The 21726-nt window shown below is 49.9% G+C and overlaps 2 protein-coding genes across 4 annotated transcripts in view; one reads left to right on the top strand and one right to left on the bottom strand.

Moving 5' to 3' along the window:
• The window catches only part of ZNF362 (zinc finger protein 362), a 174105-nt gene that overhangs the window by 111513 nt on the left and 40866 nt on the right, over window positions 1-21726 (bottom strand). The window lies entirely within an intron of this gene.
• TRIM62 (tripartite motif containing 62) overlaps window positions 8668-21726 on the top strand; it is a 36713-nt gene continuing 23654 nt past the window's right edge. The window contains exons 1-2 of one of the 3 annotated variants that reach the window (XM_063783061.1): window positions 8737-8857; window positions 9357-9826. In XM_063783061.1, the coding sequence (XP_063639131.1) occupies window positions 9419-9826 (408 nt within the window). In that variant the 5' untranslated portion in view covers window positions 8737-8857; window positions 9357-9418. Of the gene's footprint in view, window positions 9827-21726 lie in introns of all 3 variants that reach the window. The other 2 variants (XM_063783067.1, XM_009453213.5) reach the window with 2 other exon arrangements.

The following is a 21726-nucleotide window of genomic DNA, read 5'->3' on the forward strand; positions in this document are numbered from 1 at the left end:
CCTGAAGAACAGCCATGTGGAGAATTTTTTGCAGGGGCAGAACTTTAGGCGGCGCATTGAGTCATCAACTTGGTGCAGAAAGAGTGGTGGCCTGAGGTCAGGACTCCCAGGCAGTAGTGAACAGTTCAGCTGATTGCTCAGGGACTTGTGAAGAGCAAGACTGCAAAATTGCAGTTAAGGAGGTCTGGGGAAGAAGCATGTGGATTGATCTTTGAGAGAAGACACAAAAATATGTGGGTCTCTGTCTCATTTCATTGTCTACCAGAGGGTGTCCATCGCAGAGAAGGTGCTGAACAATCAGTTAGATAGGATGATTCATCCAGTGGAAATGAGCTTATCTCTTTCCTCAGCTGCCCCAGAGCATGCACAACAGACCCATGAACTGAGAAGCCATGGTAAGAGGGATGGAAGCCACACATGGCCCAACAGCATGGGCTTCCTCTGGCCGAGGCTGACCTAGGTATTACTACTAAGTGTCCAATCTGTCAAAGCACAGGCAGGGCTGAGCTCTTGACATAGTACCACCCCTCAAGGAGGGCACCCAGCCACATGGTGCCAGTTGATTACACTGGACCCAACCACCCTGGAGGTGCTGTGACTCTTCTATGACTTCATGGGACTGATACAGATTTGCCTTCTCTGTCCACAATGTCATGGTCAGCAGCACTCTCTCAGAGTTCCCAGGGTGTGCAGTTTATCATCAAAGCATTCCCCCCATAACATGGCCATGGAGAAAGTGAGCACATGACCATGTTATTCACTGGTCCTGCTATTTACCATACCAACCAGGGCTGCATCCTGAGAAAATGCTGGAATAACCACTTGAAGGCATAGCTAAGTCATCAGCTTGAAGATAGGGTTGAGAACCTGTCCTTACATGTTTGTTTGTTTGTTTGTTTGTTTTGAGATGAAGTCTCATTCTGTTGCCCAGGCTGGAGTGCAGTGGCACAATCTCGGCTTACTTCAACCTCTGCCTCCTGGGTTCAAGGGATTCTCCTGCCTCAGCCTCCCGAGTAGCTGGGATTACAGGCACCCGCCACCACCCCCGGCTAATTTTTGTATTTTTAGTAGAGACGGGGTTTCACCATGTTGGTCAGGCTGGTCTCAAACTCCTGACTTCGTGATCTGCCCGTCTCGGCCTCCCAAAGTGCTGGGATTACAGACGTGAGCCATCGCACCCTGCCTCCCTTACATGTATTTCTATACTTGAGACAATAGCTATTGTAAGGGTGCTACATCCCCAACAGTCAGAATACATAGGTCTGGAAGCCAAGAAATGAGTGGCCTCTCTCACCTTTATTCCCAATGACCCACTTGGCAAATTTATGCTTTCTATTGCCAAAGCTTTAGGCTCTGTTGAACCAGAGATCCTAGTTCTCAGAGGGTAGGGAGAGATCACTTCTACCAGAGGACATAATTGTGGTTTTATTAAACCTAAAATTATATCTGCCTCTGGTAATTTTGGGATCCTCATGACAGCAGACCAACAAGCTAAGAAAGGAGATTCTGAACTGGCAGGAGTAAGTGACCCCTGCTGGACCAGGTGAGGGGCATCTAGAAAGGGTAGTAGAGTCGGAAGCTGAGCATCGGTTACACTTTAGGACCAACTACAGCAGTGGGGTCTGGAGATTGTCCCTCCTCTTATCTGTTATCCTTTCTACCTCTTCCTCTTCCTTCTTCTCCTCTCTTCTTGTAACAAATCGTGACTTTCCACCACCCAAAGTAGCAGTGACAGAACATGAAACTTAATATGAATGCAAGTTTATCTGAGCAGGTGCAAGGGTGAACTGTGACACATACTGTCAATGCCCTGCCATTGTCCCTCAAACCTGTCAATGTATTCCCAAGACTTCCGACTGCCAGCATCCACATGGTAGCTAAGGGATCATTTTCCCAGAACTACAGAGAGCTGACTGTACACCTCACAGTTCACAAGTGCCAAAGAATTAAACACCACCAGGGAGCAGCCTCAACACTCAAACATGGTGTATAAATACCCCAGCTCCCTCATCCTTTGGGTGGGATGCTTCTGAGGCATCGATCATTCTGAGGTTTTGTACCATTTCCCAGAATTTCCCTGCAGGATAAATCTTCAGTTCCCCTTTGTGATAATAGTGCACCCTTATGGGGCTGCCTTCCCTTCCCTGTATCACCTTCCCACTTCCCTATTAGTGTTACTTATGCTCCCCAAATAAACTATTTTCACTTTAGTCCTTATCTTAAGGTCAGTTCTTGGAAGAACCCATGCTAAGACACATGTGGCTCAAGGACTATGCATTGAGAAGCACTAATTTAGAGAGTGAACTCATTTCTATTTTTTAAAAATATCTTTCTCCCTCTCTCCCCTGACTCCCCTTCTCCTTCCCCCTACACCCGAGTTTGTGTGTGCACACATGTGCACACATATATAGAATATATGAAAAAGATCTGAGGATATGATCCAAGTATTAACAATAGTTCTTTCTGAATGGTGGCTTCTTAGTTTTCCTCTCTTTTGTTTTTCTACAGCAGCAATTGTGTCTCTGAAAGTATTTTTAATTGGCAATTAGGAGATGATGAGTGGAGTGGTGGGGGAGCAGAGCCAGGCTGCAGTGGGCTGATGCTGGCCCAAGAAGATGCATAGGCCACAGTGGGCTGATGCTGGCACAGGAGGATGTGCAGGCTGCAGTGGACTGATGCCAGTCCAGGAGGATGTGCAGGCTGCAGTGGGCTCATGCAAGCACAGGAGGATGTGTAGGCTGCAGTGGGCTGGTGCTGGCCCAGGAGGATGTGCAGGCTGCAGTGGGCTGGTCCTGGCCCAGGAGGATGTGCAGGCTGCCGAGGGCTGGTGCTGGCCCAGGAGGATGTGCAGGCTGCAGTGGGCTGGTGCTGGCCCAGGAGGATGCGCAGGCTGCAATGGGCTGATGGTGACGCAGGAGGATGTACAGACAATTCTCTCAAGGTGCTGGGCTAGAGACAGGCAAGAAATGAGATGGTAGCTCAAGGTGGGGCAACTGTAGAGAGTATCATTTGAAGAGGAAGTTGAGCCTGTTTCTAGGCTGAGGAAAAGCAGCCAATGACAAGGAAGGAGACAAAAATACAGAGTCAAAAGTGGGCTCACTGAAGGAGTCAGGTCCCAGAAGAGGCCTGAGGGGATTCAAGGGGCCCTAGGGGAGGAATCCATTCTCAACAGAAGGTGAGCTTCATCCTCTGGGACCAGGGAAAGGGGGTGAAGATGAATAACGTTAGAAATGCATTTATTTCAGTCATTTTTTTGTTCTACTCTCTGCTTCATTTCACAGAGGACTTGAGGTGTTTCTATAGATAAGTTGATAGGTTGGAGGGACTGGAAGTTGAGACATCCCCACGGAGGGGGCTCCACTTCCTCCATGGAGCAGGAGGCAAGGTCCCCCACTGAGAGGAAGCAGGGGTGTCTCTGTGGGGTTACAGGAGCCAGGCAAAGGTTTGGAATAGGGAGGAGGCACTGAGCGACAGAGCCCAGCTTGCCCATTTATAAAGTCTGCTAGGTGGAGCTGACCGCTCAGCTGTGGCCCAGCCAGGCTGCACAATGTGGAGTCATCTCCAGCTGCTTGGGCCCCAGGCAAGAATCACAGGAGGAGCCTGTGCCGCTTACTTGTCCTGGTTTTAGATAAGTCACTTCCCCACTCCCAGCCACAGTTTCCTCATCTGCCAATGGGGAGAAACAAGTCAAATCTGGAGATTTGATCCTATTGTGAGGATCAAATCAAATAACACACATGAAGCACCTAGCACAGTGCGTGGCACTCGGAAGTTGCTCAATGTTCCTTCTTCTGCTCCTCTGCCTTCAAGTGGGCTTGAGCAAATGTAACCTGGATAGGAAGGGACATGGATGTTTTATCTTGTATTGGTGGATGCTGTTACATGCAACAATTTTAAATACAGCCGACTCTCATTACTCTCTGTAGCCCTTAAAAGAGCTATGGCATCAGGCTCCTGTGAGTCTCTGGCCACATTTTCAGCAACCAGTCAATATACAACATTGTTTTATTTATTTATTTATTTATTTATTTATTTAGAGATGGAGTTTCGCTCTATCGCCCAGGCTGCAGTGCAGTGGTGCAATCTCAGCTCACTGCAACCTCCACTTCCTGGGTTCAGGTGATTCTCGTGCCTCAACCTCACAAGTAGCTGGAATTACAAGCACCCGTCACCACACCCGGCTAATTTTTGTTTTTTAGTAGAGATGGGGTTTCACCATGTTGGCCAGGCTGGTCTCAAACTCCTGACCTCAGGTGATCCTCCTGCCTCAGCCTCCCAAAGTGCTGGGATTACAGGAGTGAGCCACCGGACCCAGCCACAACTTTGTTTTATGTGTGTTTCTGCTTAGAGACCCTTATTTAATATATAAATCGTTGATTCACTAGCATTGAACTCACAGCCAACACTACTGTAACTCATGTCTGAACAAAGCTTATCAAGCACACGTATTTTCTCCTTAAGGCACATCACAGCCTTCTTGTGCTTGAGAATACCAGACAGCACTTCAGCACAATGCTTGGGGCCATTTTAAATAGCAAAATCACCAACAAAAAGCACAAAAAATGAGAACAGTTCGCACCAAATAAGTCACAAAAAGAATACTTGTTTACACTATGACAGCTGAGACAAGAAGGCAGGGTGTCCCTTTGTTCAACTTCAGCTGGGAACATATGTGTGGGTAAGTCAAGATTTTCACCACTGCACATAAGTATGTCCACAAATAATAGCAATTGTGCCTCAAGTATTGATTTGAAGGTTACAAATAAATTTTAGAAGCAGGTGATTTTGCAAATATGGAATCCATAAATAATGAGGATCAATTTTCTTTATTTTTTCTGATTATAAAAATATATATAATAAACAGAGCTATCTAATGTAAAAGTTAAAGTCCCCCATAATCCCAGCCCACAAATGAACACAATTAGAATATAGTTCTATAGAATTTTTGTTATGCAAATAATGCCTGTGATTGTGTCTAAGTCTGTGGGTGTCTATGTGTCTATGTGTATTTGGGTCTTTCTTTTCTTTTTCTCACTCAACAATAGCTCTTGGATAGCTTTCCAGAAAAAAAATTCCTGATGTTAATTTTTGGAGTATGAATGGAAGCAGATGGCATACACTGCAGTCAGGATCTCTAAGTCTTAGTTCAGACCACTCAACCACATCAGATGTGGAGAGAGCAATGACTTGCCAAATGTAAAGATAATCAACAGTTTTAGTGTTCTGCATCTTAATGGAGATGGAATAAGGTCAAGAGAAGAACTGCTCAGAGGATAAAAGGACTGAACACTGGGAAGTAAAGTGAAAGATAAGAGACTGGGTCAGGCACGGTGGCTCACACCTATAATCCCAGCACTCTGGGAGGCCAAGGCAGGCAGATCACTTGAGGTCAGGAGTTTGAGACCAGCCTGGCCAACATGGTGAAACCCCCTCTCTACTAAAAATACAAAAATTAGCTTGGCGTGGTGGCGGGCACCTGTAATCCCAGCTACTCGGGAGGCTGAAGCACGAGAATTGCTTGAGGCTGGGAGGTGGAGGTTGCAGTGAGCCAAGATTGCACCACTTCACTCCAGCCTGGGCAACAGAGCAAGACTCCATCTCAAAAGAAAAAAAAAGAGTCTGTGACTTTCAGCCAGAGAAAACCACATTCTATGTCCTTTGGAGGAGACTAGACCTACATATTAAGACTATCTACTGAAAGGATTTAGACAATAGAGTAAAATAGTACCAGAGCCTCTTCTAAAAACAGCTGCAAAATTGGCTGGGCACAGTGGCTCATGCCTGTAATCCCAGCACTTTGGGAGGCAGAGGCGGTTGGATGACCTGAGGTCAGGAGTTTGAGACCAGCCTGACCAATATGGTGAAACCCTGTCTTTACTAAAAATACAAAAATTAGCCAGGCATGGTGGTGTGCGCCTATAGTCCCAGCTACTAGGGAGGCTGAGAAGGAGAATCACTTGGACCTGGGAGGCAGAGGTTGCAGTGAGCCAAGATCATGCCACTGTGCTCCAGCCAGGGTGACAGAGCGAGACTCCATCTCAAATAAACAAATAATAAAAACAGCTGCAAAATAGTATGGAGAAAGCTGGGCTGCTGCAACAAAAGACCCAAAATACAATGGCTCTTAGAAAATAAGTTTACTTCTCACTCTGTAGTCCATGTCAGGGTGGCTGTACTTCATGCAGTCATTCAGGAACCCAGGATCCTCCCATATCTTTGCTCCATCAGCCCTTTTGAAGCATTATTGAAGCTGTGTCCCTGGTACATCTGTGTTCCAACTCAAGAGAAGAGAAAATGGAGCATGGAAAAGCAAAAGCTTCATGCCTTAAGGTCTATTTCTATTTATGTTCTATTAGAAAGATTTTAGTCACCAAGTCTCACTCGGCTGCAAGAACAGCTGGGATGTATGATCTCTAGTGGACCAGCCATTCCTCCGACTGCTACTCTATTACATAGAAGAACAGGAGGATGAAGTTTAGTGGACAGCTAGCAATTTCCATCACATCTCCTTTATTTGAGCCTTGGTATCTTCCTCTATAAAAGGGGGATAATAATATAAACTAGTTAAGGCTGCTTTGGGACTCAAATCCAATAATATATGTGAGAACGCTTAGCAAGCCCTACTGTGTCTGATAAGAATTTCTCATTGATTTTGCCCTCTAGACTGCCAGCTCCTTGGGAGCAAGGAGCATAGTTTATTCCACCTCCTCACAAAGACCTGCTTGGAGTCAGCATCAGTAAATACATGTTGAATAATGAAGTCACTGTTTCATCCATCATCAAGCCTTTTTTTTTTTTTTTTCATTTCATTTCAAACGCTTCAATAATTTAGACTCTGCCCTGTTCACTTTCCCCACCCCCTCATTAGGGGTGCACGTCAGTATATCAGTTGGGATTCTCTGGGTTGCAAAGTGACAATGCACTACTGTTAAACTGGCTTATGCAATAAGATGGACCATCTCACATATCCTGAAGTCCAGACTCTGCATCAGAATAAAAGCTTCTCTTCCCTAGGACTCTCTTGGCCTTGCCCTCCCTTCTGTATTTGCTGCATTCTCAGACTGGGAGCAAGATGGCTGTTGCTATTCCAAGCATTGCCACCAAACATATCCCAGCAAAGGGGGCAGACTGTTTTGCAAAGTAAAGAGACCGTTTCCTGAAAACCCCTCTCTGCCATAGGCTTCCCCTTTAGTTTTTCAGGCTGGACCTGCCCAAACCGTCACTGGCAAGAGGAATGAGACCACCATAATGGACTTGGACCAAACAAGACTCACTCCATGAGACCACCATAATGGACTTGGACCAAACAAGGCTCACTCCTGGAAATGGGCTGGGGTCAGCCTTCCTTGGGTCACTTGGGGAAGGGGGCCACCTGAACAAAATCAGGGCTCTGCCCATAAGAAAAAGTTGAGAAACTGCTGTTGCATGAGCAACCAACTATTTTTCTCACAATGATGGAGATTCTGGGCCAGATGAGGGTGTGATGGAGAAAGTGTTAACCATAGAGAACTAAACTGAGAGCTTTTTCATAAACTTTACCTCAATAAAGTTTAACACCAATGAAGATATTTCTGGAGGAGGCAGAAACTGGTAGCCACCCTCTATGGCTCATTTCCCTCACCCCCGTATCCAACCATCACCAAATGTCACCGTGTCTGTACTTGCAATACCCTAGTCTTCTCTCCTTACCCACTGTTGGGGCCCCAGTTCGGGTCTCGCCTCCTGCAGGCACGATGACAACAGCACCTTAGGGGTGCCCAGTCTTTCCTTCCTCCTGCAACCCAGGGCGTTGATGCGGTTATTCAGCTACACACCTTTACTGTGTGCTGAGTGCTGTGCATGCGCAGACACATTGGAAAAGCTCCCTGTCTTCTTCACCTTGCAGATGGTATAATGATTATCTCTGAGACTTCCTGAAACCCAATCGGACCAGGTCATTCCCTTGCCTGAAAGCCCCATGCCTTCAAGAAATTCTTTACCATGACCCACAATGCCCTCCAGCCCACCCAGGCTCCTTCTCCACCCCACCCCCAACGGTACAGAATTACTCGCACTTCCTTCACTGCACCCTCCCCTTTCACGCCTCTATGCTTTTGCACAGGCTGTCTCCTCTGCCTAGAAATCCCTTATCCCCTCTCCATCTGGCACGCAAGACAAGTTCTCCTATTACTTTTTCTCCCTCTCTCCTGCTCCACCCCTCACCGCCTTAACACACACACACACACACACACACACACACACACACACACAAATACAGCACTCCAGAATTGTTTGCCAATGGAGGCAGCCTCCGGGGCCAGATGTTAGCCAGGGCTTTCCAAACTTCTCCCCAAGCACTCCTTAAGAAAGTGAAGAGGAAATGGGACCCCAGGGCTTAGGAGTGTGAGGGCCTTGAACTTGCTCTAAGCAAGCAGGGCATTTCAAGAGTTTTATCTTTATATTTTATGCAGAAGTTGTATTCCAAATAAATTCTTGTTCGTTTTAATACAAAATATGATTTTTTCTACATCTTCAAATCGATGATCCAGAAAGATGCTCCTTGTTTATTTGTTGTGCTCTCAAATTAGCTGCTCCGCCTCGCCGCGGGGACCCTAAGCGAGACCTGGATGCAGTTCCAAGTACACACCCCGAAGGAACAGCTGGGCTTCGCTTCCCCGGGAGCTGGAGGATGGTGGGGGTGGGGCGGGGTCAACCGGCTGGTGGCCCCGCCCCTCCCCCGCCCGCTGCGGGGGCGGAGTTGCTTGGGTCCCGCCCACGGGGGCGGGGAGGCAGCCGCGGCCACCGGCTGCTCGGATTCGGCTGGTTCCGGGTTGAGAGGCTGCGCTGGACCGAAGCGGTGGCTGCTAAGCTCGCGGGGGTAAGGGGTCGCGCTGGGCCAGGGTTTGGGGCCGGGATCCGGCAGCTGAGCGGGCCGGCACCCCTCCTCTTCTCTGCCGGTCACAGCCAATGTACGGCTCGGCCTGGCTGCCCCCTCCCCCAGGATTCCCCATCCCCAGCTTTTCGCCCTCCCCGCACCGCCCCCACCCCGGGATTTCGACCCCCTCAAGGGCTCCACCCCGCTCCGGGATCCCCTTCTCCCAGCTCCTATCCCTTAGGACTGCCCCGCCCCCTAGAACCTCCCCGTCAGGATCTCCGTCCCTCAGCCGCTCACAGCCTCCTCCCAGCGCCCATCGCCTTGAGCTGCCCACTACCTCTAGACTGCCCTCCCGGGCTGGCGTCCCACGGAGTCTCAGCCGCGCACCCCTTCCTCGCGTTACCCTCCTTCCGGACAGCACCCCCTCCCTTCTCCGGTAGCTCCTACCCCTGCCTGTGCGGGCCTCGTCCCCGCGCCCAGCCCTCGGTGCTGCCTCCGACAGCGCCGCGCTCTCTCAGCCGCCCCCCTGCCCCTCGGGCCCCCCTCTCTGCTGCCCCCGGCGCCATGGCGTGCAGCCTCAAGGACGAGCTGCTGTGCTCCATCTGCCTGAGCATCTACCAGGACCCGGTGAGCCTGGGCTGCGAGCATTACTTCTGCCGCCGCTGCATCACCGAGCACTGGGTGCGGCAGGAGGCTCAGGGCGCCCGCGACTGCCCCGAGTGCCGGCGCACGTTCGCCGAGCCCGCGCTGGCGCCCAGCCTCAAGCTGGCCAACATCGTGGAGCGCTACAGCGCCTTCCCGCTGGACGCCATCCTCAACGCGCGCCGCGCCGCGCGACCCTGCCAGGCGCACGACAAGGTCAAGCTCTTCTGCCTCACGGACCGCGCGCTGCTCTGCTTCTTCTGCGACGAGCCTGCGCTGCACGAGCAGCATCAGGTCACCGGCATAGACGACGCCTTCGACGAGCTGCAGGTGCGCTGCCGGGCCTGCCTGGGGAAGAGGCGGGGCCGGGCTGGAGGTGGGGCCGGGAGGGGGGTGGGGTCAGGGCTGGACCGCGGGCCAGGCCCAGTCAGAATGGTCCTGGGGCGGGGCCGCCAGCCGGGTCAGGGCCCTATCAGGAGTAACGCGGGGCAGGGAGGGGCGGGGCCGCCGCAGGGCGGGACCGTGGGGGCGGGGCCTTGGGCAGTCCGGACCCTGAGGGATCTGAGACAGACCTGGAGTACCGGCTGGTCCGCGGTTAGGGAGAAGTCGGGGATGCGGATGGGATGGCGGAAACAAGTGAGATCAGAAGTGGACCAGATACTGGGCTGGGGCAGGGTTGTGGACGAAGCGGAATCAGAGCCGGGCAAAGGCAGGGCCACTGTCAGACTGAGGGCGAGGCCGCGAGGATGGGTCTGTATTAAACCGGGTAGCTGAGCTCTGGCAGGCTGGGGGTTCTGTGGGGGCGGAGACTGGATCAGATGTGCATCAGGACTAAGAGGAGTACGGGGGCTAGAATGTGTTGGACAGGTGAGGGTGAAACCTAATAGAGGGGTATAAGTTAGGGTGCCAAAGTGCTGAGAGGGCAGGTTTGAGTACTGAGGATTAGGCCAAGGTGTATGAGGGGTTAAGACTGAGATCAGGTCCAGATACTCTACAACAAGTTTAGATTTAAGCCAGAGTAGAGGCCAGGTTGAGTGGGGGCAGGACTTTAAGGTAAAGATTTGGAGAATAAGGCCCAGATGTAAGGTGATTCAAGAAGGGAGGGGCTAGACCTCTAGGAGTCTCTAGAGGTTTTTGATGACCTCTTTGGCTCTGTCCCCCACATCAGGACTTTTGAAGACTAAGTGAAACGGTACATGCAGAGTGACCTGAGCATAGTTGGCATAGAACTCTAATCGGTCTCCCTTAAGACTTCCTGTCTTCACTGACAAACTCCTACTCAACTTTTAAGGCCTTGCTCAAATATCCTCTCCGTGAAGCCTTCTCCAAGCTCCACTGGTCAAACAAACAAACAAACAAACACAAACATTAGAACTGCATTTCCCCAAATGCTCTCTATTAATAAGTGTGGGAAATACAGTATATTTTTTATACCCACCCCCTTGGAGAATTTTCAGTGTGCATTTGCATATTAAAAGCTTAGAGAAATTTTGTTGCAAATAAATCTATTTTACTGTGTTTAATAAAATGGTTCCCAAGCTTACTTGGGCCTGGAATCCTTTTTTCAAGCTAAATCACTTAAATCCAGCAGTCCCATGTACCTGGCTTTGGGATACTAGTCAAGCACGTAGTTCTCCAAGGCCAGAGACAGAATCTTATTTCTCCTATCTATGGCCCCAAAGCCTGGTGCAAGGCCTGGCCCACAGTACACACCAATAAAGGCCAAATGAATGAACGAAAGAATGACCAACCCTGGCCTAAGCTGGACCACACTGTGGAGCGTTTGGAAGCAGAAGGTTTTTGGCTCAAACATTTTATGAAAATGGAGTGGGCTAACTTGGGAGGTAATGAGCTCTCTGGCCTCGAGATACTCAAACAGAAACTAAATAATTACTTTCCCCTGTATTGTAGGGGCTCCCAACCCCTCCACACACTAGTCTTTGAGTAGGCCTGCACCCAGCAGATGCCCATGGGCCTCAGGAGAAATGGCCCATGTTCACCATCGCTCCTTCCCTGTCCCTTTTATCTCAAAACTACAACTGACTCCCTTCCAGTCTAGCTGTCTGAGGATGAAGGCCCCATCAGAGGCCTGGGCCTCTGGGAGCCTGCACAAGGCTTGGCCCTCCACCCCCAGAGCCATCGTGCTAGACGCTGCTGCTGTCCATCTCCCCGTCTATGGAGTCACATAAGCAGGAAGAGTTTGAGGGGACTCTGTCTGAAACCATCTGTCCAACCTCTTCATCATGTAGGAATGGAAAGTGAGGCCTGGAGAAGTGATGTGACTTGCCCAAGGCCACACTTCCAGACAGTGAGACAGCCAGGGCTATAGGGCACAGCCTGACCCAGATCCCTCTTCTCTGATCTCTCCCCTCCTTGTCTGACCTTCTAGCCTCTGCTTCAGAGCCTTGGTTCTCCTGTCTGCAAACCAGGAAATCCAAATTACTGTATGTTGGGCTTCTGTACTCTATCCAATGACCTGGGGGACACAGGAGAAATTGAACATGTATTACCTACAAATATTATTGAAATGCTTCATTATTGGGTGAAAAGTAAAACAGGACTGCCACTTGCTTACTTTCTAGCACACTGTCCTGGGGTTGGACATACTTGGGTTCCAAACCTGCTGTGGGCACTGTGTGCACCTTGGTGAGTCACTTCATGTAAACGTTGATGCTCTGTCTGTACAATGGGGTCAGGATGCTTCCTTCCTACCAGGACTTTTGTGAGGCTGACCTGGGATTAACCTGCTATTTGAGGTTCAAAGGCACACAGTACGGGCTGGAATAACATACAGCCCACCTTTTCTCTTTCTGCCTGTGAGAGCTCATGTGCCCAGCTGAGTGAATGCCCAGACTCTCCTCTCTGGCCCGAGAAGGAGGCCTTGCTTTAGTGTGTCCTCTGGGCTTGGCAATTTGGTGGCAGAGAAATCTGCCTCCCATCTAGAGAGTATGTGCTGCTGGGTGAGATTCAAGGCACCCTCCACCCCACCTGCCTCTCCCTCCATATGGGGAAGGCAAGGCTTATTAGCTATTTATGTAGCAGAAATAAGGCTGAACCCACCCTCACATCCCCTTCTCTCCCAGCAGCTGATGGAGCTGGGGCCCTTCTCCTGCAGAATTACAGACTCAGAGCCATGCATATGATCTGGTGCCACATCCACTTGACAGATGGGGAAACCGGAGAGGGAGCGGGAGGAAGGGGACTTGCCCAAGGCCTCGAAGCCAGAGGAAGCTGGGCCTATACTCAGCTGGAGTCTCCCAACACCCTACCTAGCAGTTGGCCTGGAGCTTTTACATTTATTATAAATCCTTGAGGCATCAGAGCAGAGAAATTAAGAGCCCTGCTTTGTACCCAGGCAATCTCAATCCTGGCTCTACCATTTACTGTGTGACTTTGGGAAGATTATTTACCATCTCTGAGCCTCGGGTCCTTCATGGACAGCATGGAAGTAATTATATTAGGATTAAACAAGATGATGTTTATAAAAACTTAGTACTGCACTTGGCACCTAACAGCACTCAATAAATGACAGCTATAGTAGGTTACATCGTACTCGGCATTATTGACATTTGGGGCTAGATAACTGTTGTGCAGGGCCATCTTGTGTGTTATAGGAAGTCTGGTAGCATTCCTGGCCTCTACCCATTAGATGCCAGTAGCAAACTCCACCCACCCTGCAAGTTGTGACAATCAAAACCATCTCCAAGCATTGACAAATGTCTCCTAGAGTCAAAATCACCTCTAGTTGAGAAACCTGACCTAGAAAAGTCCTACTGAACTTTAAAACTTCAGGTCAAATATCACCTCCTCTGTGAAGCCTTCCCTGACCTACTAAGCACAATTGCTTTGTACTCCAGATTCCATCACAGGGGTCAGATCCTGACATGCTGTGTGTCCTTGGTCACGTCACTTTGCTTCTCTAAGGCTCCTTCTCTAAGGTTCATCTATAACACGAGGATATGACGTTCCTGGGAAGGATGTTGTAAGGGTTAGGGATCCTTTATCAGAAGTGCCTAGTACTGTGCCTGGCATAGTAGGCACCCCAAAACTATTTTTAAATGTCTTTATTCTGATTATAAAATTAACACAAGAAGCAGAGCTGTATAATGTAAAAGTTAAAGTCCCCCCATAATCATATCCCATGAAACATGGCAGGAGCTACTATATAGTTCTAAGGATTTTTATGTAACCTGTGGGTGTGCATGTGCATGTGTGTGCATGCGTACATGCATGTGTGTGCATGTGTGCATGCATGTGTGTGTGTGCATGTGTGTGTGTGTATATGTGTATGTGTGTTGGTGTCTTCCTCCCCACCTCCACTGCTGAGTACCTGGACCACTGAGCAAAGTGGAGGGAAGGAGCCCATTTCCAAAGAGTTCAGGGCTTCTCAGCCAATATTCATCGAGCCCAGTCTGAATGCCTGGGACTGCACTAAGAGCTTTTCTTGCATTACCTCATTTAATCTTCATAGCACCCTGTGGGATGGGTATTGTTATCTATTTCTTCTACTGATGAAGAAACAGACTCAGAGGAATTAAGTGACTCATTTGGTCACCCAGCTGGTAAATGGCAGGGCCAGGATTGGAAGCCAGTCTGACTAGGCCACATATCGTCCCTGAGCTACCTCTGAGGGCTGGGTAATTGTCTCCCAGCCACCCTGCCTGTCCTGTATTGACAGGGCTAGGCCATCTGTGCCAGCTGACGCCCCGAGGGCAGGTGGTTGGGACGTCATCTTGGTCAGAGCAGACGTGGCATCCGGCTCCCTGGCCATCTCAGGTTCCTAACCCCAGAGAGGGGATCCGATTCAGTCTCAGCCGCCCCCCTCCAGGCCTCATGTGACCATTGGAGCCCTTCCCAAGGCTTCCTTCATGCCAGAGAAGACAGCAGTGGATCAGCCTTGGACGCAAGCCCTGGTAGGCAGGGTATGGTGATCCAGTGACACCAAGGCAGCCACCCAAGGAGGGAGGGGGCTGGGGGCTAGGTTCAAATCTCGGCTCTGGTTTCTTCCAGGAGAGGGGGTGACACCCTCTTACCCAATCTGAGAAATGGAAGTAAGAACTAGCCCTCCTGCTTTCTGTATAAAGAGAGAGAAAGAGTTGCTAAATATCCAAAGAAATGAGAGATTCAGAGGCACTTTATTTTGTAGCATAGATAGGAAGGCAGCTGGGTTGTCTGTGTTGTGGGGAAGTGGCTCTGCTGTTACTTTTCCAAGGAGAGGGCAGGATTTCTATGCCAACAGCAGCCTCTGTGAGGGCAAAGCTGGCTGTGGGTCAAACTCAGAGCTGGCCGCTGGCATCTCTACATCCCTCTTCACAGGTGTCTGGGCAGCCAGGATACCTTGGCTGAGCACGGGCCACAGTGTAGAAGCTTAGGGCCAACACTGGGGACCCCAAGATGTTTATTTTATAGAAAGAAAAAAGACCTGGTAGGGACTAACAATGATGAAACAACGACTCTAAAAAATTATAGCCCAAGTTTTGGAGGCACAAAGTAAGTTATGGGGCACTTACTGTGTGCCAGGTGCTGTGTTATAGGCATTTGATCCTCACAAGGATTTTTTCGTTCCCTACTCCCTGAGTGGGACTGAGATCAGTACCATCTCACAGATGAAGAAAATGAGGCTGAGAGATTCAGTAACCTTCCCAAGATCACATTGCAAGTAGGAGGAAGAGCTGAGATTCAAAGTGGTCTTTCTGACTCAGAATTCACCCTCCTTCCCAACACGCCAACTGTCCCAGGGAGCACCAAATGAGGAGGAACCTGAGAAACCATCTGGTTGACATGCTCCCCATTTTGCAGATGGGGAAACTGCCTTGCCCAGGGTTAGACCAGAGCTCAGCTCTCCCGACTCAGTCCAGTGTTGTTTTCCCAGTACCATTTACCTTCCTGACCTCCATCTCTGCTTGAACACTCAGAGGGATGAGGCGGATTTGGAGGTGAGTTCTGTCTTGGATTCAGGGATTCCTTTAATAATTTCTGGGCTGGGCGCAGTGGCCCACGCCTGTAATCCCAGCACTTCAGGAGGCCAAGGCAGGCGGATCACCTGAGTTTGAGATCAGCCTGGCCAACATGATGAAACCCCCAACTCTACTAAAAATACAAAAAAAAAAAAATTAGCTGGGCATTCATGGCACACACCTATAATCCCAGCTACTCGGGAGGCTGAGGCACGAGAATCGCTTGAACCGGGAGGCAGAGGTTGCCGTGAGCTGAGATCGTTCCACTACACTCCAGCCTGGGTGACAGAGTGACACTCCATCTTAAAAAAAATACATATACATATACATATACATATAAATACGTGTGTGTACATATATATGTATATGTGTATATATACATACATATATATATGTATGTGTGTGTGTATATATATATATATATACACACACACATAATTTCTTTAGCAAGTATCTGTGCCATGGCTACAGAGGGCCAGCCCTGTGTTGGGCCCAGGAGAGAACTACACAAGACCTGGCCCTGTGTGGTCCCGAGAGATAGGCCCATAAACTGGTAGGTTGCTGTAACTGAGGCTTGCTCTGTTGAGCTGAATCCTAAAAGATACGCTGAGTACTTCAGGCCAGGGAGCAGAAAGAAAGATGTTATGGACAAAGGGAATAAAAACATGCACAGCCTGGTGCAGATTGTTCCACGGACTGGGTTCAAGGCTTTGACAGGCAGGCATGCTCTCCTTCTCTCTCTCTCCCCCAGCCTACCTCTCATTTAATTCTAACAGTAACCCTATGAGATGGATCTCATTGCCCCATTTTATAAATGGAGAAACTGAGGCTCAGAAACTGTGCCTAGCTGGGCACAGTAGCTCACACCTGTAATTCCAGTACTTTGAGAGGTCAGGGCAGGAGGATTGCTTGAGCCCAGAAGTTCGAGACCAGTCTGGGCAACATGGCAAAACCCTATCTCTACAAAAAATGCAAAAAAATTAGCTGGACATGGTTTCATGCACCTGTAGTCCCAGCTATTTGGGAGGCTGAGGTGGGAGGATCGCTTGAGCCCAGGAGGTTGAAACTGCAGTGAGCTGTGATGGTGCCACTGCACTCCAGCCAGCCTGGGCAACAGAGTGAGACCCTGTCTCAAAAAAACAAAAAGAAAAAACAGAAACTGTGCCTAAGGGCCTGGAAAGGGAGAAGGGAGAAGAAGGGGGAAGAAGAAAGGGGGGAAAAGAATATAAATGTACTTACTATCTCTGAATTGTACACCTAAAAATGGTAAAGATGATAAGTTATATATGTATATTTTACCTCAATAAAATTTTTTTTAAAAAGAGGCTAAGCACAGTGGCTTATGCTTCTAATCCCAGCTCTTGGGAGGCCAAGGTGGGAGGATCATTTGAGGCCAGAAGCTAGGAGTTCGAGACCATCCTGGGCAACACAGAGAGACCCCATCTCTACAATAAATTTTTAAAAATTATCCAGGCATGATGCATGCCTGTAGTGTGAGGTACTTGGGAGGCTGAGGCAGGAGGATTACTTGAGCCCCAGGAGTTTGAGGCTATAGTGAGCTATGATTGCACCACTGCACTTCAGCCTAGGTGATAGAGTGAGCCCTTGTCTCTAAAAAAATTTTTTTTAATTAGGGGAAAAAAAAAAAAAGAAAGAAACTGTGCTTAAGGTCAGAAAACCACTAAGTGTCCCTGAAGCTGAAACTTGAACTCAGGTTATCTGAGTGTGACCAGGGACAGGCATGGAGGTGAGCACACATTCAGGTGGTTCATTGTGGCTAGAGGGGAGGGTGTGGCAGGAGGAGGTAAGAATGGAAAAGCAAGGCTTGACCAGCTCAGGAAGGGCTTTGAATGCTTGAATGTACACATACATGCACACACACACATACACACATACACATGCATGCACACACAAGCTCACACACACACATGCATGCACCCATTGAGCTTGATCCTTAACTAGGAAGCCAGAAACAGATGTGAGCAGGCAAGTGCAGCCCGGCCAGGTCTGCATTATGGACCAAGCACTCTGGGGCAGTGTGCCAGGGGAGCTGGTGGGAGACCCTAGAAGCAGGGACTGGCCAGATGTTGCCAGAGATTGTGTGGCTCGGAAGTGCACAGGGAGGGTTGGGGCTCAAAGATATAAAATAATTCCAGTCTGTTGGGAGGACCAGGAGCATCCGGTTCTAGGTATAGATGAAGGATTGGGGTTGAGGGAGGAAAGGGAGAGGCAAGTTCAAGTTTGTCACGGTCAGGTTTCTGGCATCCTTGGGTCAGAGAGGGAAAGAGAGAGAAGTACCCAGACATGGAGAAGAGGAGAGGCTTGAGCACCTATTGTGTGCAGCACCATGCTGGGCCGTGTCATAGGTGCCATCTCACTTTAGCCTTCATCACAACACTGTGAAAGCTTGCGGAGGTGAGCCCTGAGCGAAAGTCGTGCTGTCAGGATTTGAACACAGGCTTTTCTGATGAAGAGTCCCTGAAGCCAGAGCTGAGATGGCTTTCCACAGCTGCTTTGTCCCCTGGGCCAGAGGGAGGGATGGCCTCACAGCAGGAGAGATCTGGCCTTGGGAACATTTGAGCCCTGCCTCTCTGTGCCCCCCAACTCCTCTGTTGCCCCAGTCCTGGCTTCTTCATACCAATAAAGAGCCCCAGAGCCTCAAAGCTGGCATATTTGCATAACTGTGTGCTCAGGGCTGCGCAGACTCCACAGCCCCACCCTCTGAGGTGTGTCCTCCCCACTCACCTCATCCTGCCCTGCCCACCCCCGCTCCGATGGGGCCCTGTGGAATCCAACTCTCCAAGGCTGACATTCAAGGCCTCCTCCAGTGCCCACCCCTACCCTAGCTAGCCCCAACTGGCCTTTCCAGCTTGTGACTCCACCCACCTGTCACATGCCTGGCTGCAGCCATCCCCAACCACCCCCACTTCCTGCACATGTGAGGGTGGGCCCCTACCCAACCTGTTCTCCCCACCTGCAATGCCCTGGCCCATCCTGGAGACTTGAAGGAACCCTGGCCATCCATCTTCCTTTGTCCTTCCATCAGAAACAAACTCCTTCCTTGAAGCTCCCCCAGTTCTGAGTCCCAACTTTACATATAGTTACTATGATGATAATGACAACTAAGATTGATTGAGCTCACCCTGTACGTCATGTCAGGTCATGAATTAAGTCATTTCATTCCCAGAGCAAGCCTATGGAGCAGGTGCTGTTAGGCCTTACTTAATAGATTTGAGGTCCGGTGCCATGGCTGATGCCTGTAATCACAGCACTTTGGGAGGCCAAGGTAGGCAGATCACTTGAAGTCAGCAGTTCAAGACCAGCCTGGACAACATGGTGAAACCCCATCTCTACTAAAAATACAAAAATTAGCCAGGCGTGGTGGCGGGCGCCTATAATCCCAGCTACTCAGGAGGCTGAGGCAGGAGTATCACTTGAACCTGGGAGGCAGAGGTTGTAGTGAGCCAAGATCGCACCACTACACCCCAGCCTGGGTTACAGAGCGAGATTCTGTCTCAAAAAAATAAAAAATAAAAATAAGACCTTACTTTACAGATTTGGAAACCAAGGTGGAGGGAGGGTGCTGTGAGCACAGCCAGGTGTTGTCAGCTGTTCTGGATCCTAGCAGGCCCTCCATGTTTATCCTGTTCTTCTTTGTATTTTACCTATTCAAGTTTCTTCCTCCTCGACTAACTGCAAATTCTTCAAGGACCATGTATAGGCCCACCCCTGGAGCGGCCAGCACAAAGCCTGACACTCATTGGGTACTCAGAAATTTTTGCTGCATTGATTTGCATGGGAGGTAGGGAGGCCAAGAGATTTTGAACATGGATTTTCGGAGCCACTGAGACCCTCCCCTCTGCCTCTTACTAGCTGTGTGAACTTAGGCAAGCTGCCTAACCTCACTGAGCCTCAATTTCCCCCTCTGTGAGATGGACGCAATAAAGACACTACTAACCTTGTGGATTGTTGTGAGAATTAGGTGACAAGATGCCTGTGAAATTCAAACCCAAACCATACCCGCCTCCAGCCCCTCTGGTCCTGGGTCTCTGCCGTTACCAGTGTCCTTCCTCAGGGTTAAGCTGTATCACTTGGGAGTTTATCAGGCTCCAGTTTCCTGTGTGACCTCTCTGCTGGAGTAAAATTTCCAGTTTGTTCTCCTGTGTCAAGCTGTGTGGCCGTGGGCCAGTCAGTCCCTTCCCTTGGGCCTGTGTTTCCTGTCCTGGCAATCCAAGGGGTTGGACCAGATGGTCCCTGCAGCCTCTTCCTGCTCTGGCCATCTGAGAAGGGAAGGAGGGGCCACCTGGACACAGTGAGGGATGAAGACACAAAGAAGCGACTAGGGAGCCGCATACGGGACACAGTGACCGCTCTGTCTCCCGAGCACCCAGGGTGTGCCAGGCTCTGTGCCCTGTGAGGCTGAATACTTCTTACCATTGTCTCATTTTATCCTCCCAACCTTAGGAGATATGATTATCCCCATTTTTCAGACAAGGCACTGGGGCACAGAGAGGTTAGGTGACATCCTAGGGTCACACAGCCCAATGGGTGGTAGAGCCAGTCTTCTAACCAAGGAAGGAGACACGTTGGAGGGGGAGGGGTGACACAGCTCAGGCAGCCTTCTAAGTCCTACCTTCTGGACTCTAGGGTTTGGTTTTCCTAAGTTAGCTGTTTCTTTGGGCTCTGCACCTAGCCCATCCAAGGAACTCTGCCTGCTGGGGGCCTTCTCTCCCCTCCCACCCTTTCAGAGGTGAACTCTGACCCAGCCTAGCCTCATCCCTGGGCAGGGACATCCTGAAGACTCAGTGAGGCCAGGGGTGTGTGGCCGTGTCCTAGGTACTGAGATTGTGAAAATCTCCCCTTTCCACAGTCCTTGCCCTCAAGAGCCCATAATCTAGTAGGGGAGATTTTTGTTGTTGTTGTTTTAAAGATGGGGTCTCGCTCTGTCACCCAGGCTGGAATGTACAATCTAGTAGGGGAGATTTTTTTTTTTTTTTTAGAGAGACTGGGCTGTGTCACCCAGGCTGGAGTGCAGTGGCACAATCTTGGCTCACTGCAACCTCCTGGGTTAAAGCGATTCTTGTGCCTCAGCCTCCCAAGTAGCTGGAATTACAGGCACCCGCCACCATGCCCGGCTAATTTTTGTATTTTTAGTAGAGACGGGGTTTTGCCATGTTGGCCAGGCTGGTTTTGAACTTCTGACCTTAGGTGATCCACCTGCCTCAGCCTCCCAAAGGCTTGGGATTACAGGTGTGAGCCACTGTGCCCAGCTTAGTAGGGGAGATTGACAGGTAACCTTGCAATTAAAATGCAGTGTGTGCCATCAGGGTACAAGTGTGGGACACTGTGCATGCAGAGTTTGAGACATGTACTCCCAGGGGAGGTGACATTTGATCTGGGTCTTGAGAGATGTGTAAAGGCCTGGAGAGCCCTGTGAGCTGCTCATGTATCTGCAGCAGTACTGTCCACTAGAACTCTCTGGTAGAACGGGCAGTTCTGTGTCTGCACTGTCTGATACAGCAGCCCACGTGGCTGGCAAGCACTTGAAATGTGGCCAGTGCAACCGAGGAGCTGAATTTTCCATTTTATTTCATTTTAATTAATTGCAATTTAAATAGCCATGTGTGTCGTATTGAACAGCACACGTCTGGACCAAGAGCTAGGACTGGAGAAGAAAAGGTTGGGGCCAGCAGTGAAGAGCCTTGAATGTCACCCTAAGGCTTTGTGCCTTTCTTCCCAGACAATGTGGAAATCTGCAGACTGGCACAATGGGGAGAGTGAGGGGGAAGCATTTATACATCTGCCCTTTAGAACAATCACTGCAGCTGCTGTGCAGGGCACTTGGAGCAGCAGGAGAGCTAGAGGCAGGGAGGAGCCTGGGGCCACAGCCCAGAAAAGAAGTGATAAAAACCGAACCAGAGGCAGCACGCATAGAGAGGAGAGAACAAATTCCAGAGCAAACCTGGTGACTGGATTGGTTTAGAGGCGGTAGGAATCAAGGATGACTCTCACTCTGAGGTTTCTGGCTGGGATGGAGTTGGGGGAGGGGTGCCCTTCACTGAGATGGGGAATATCGGGAGAGGAGCAAGTTTGGGATCTCCTAACACGATCGCAGCATTCCCCATGATGTAAGTGTCTGTGTCCCTGACTGTCACCCCAACACATGCACACCTCGTGGCATCACGTTTAGGACTCACCCCTCATCTCTCCCCATCCCTGACACAGCACCATGTGGGGCCCAAGGTCTCAACACATGTTTGTGGAATGGGCAAA

This window comes from Pan troglodytes, chromosome 1, assembly GCF_028858775.2.
Source record: "Pan troglodytes isolate AG18354 chromosome 1, NHGRI_mPanTro3-v2.0_pri, whole genome shotgun sequence".
NCBI classification, from domain to species: Eukaryota; Metazoa; Chordata; class Mammalia; order Primates; family Hominidae; genus Pan; species Pan troglodytes.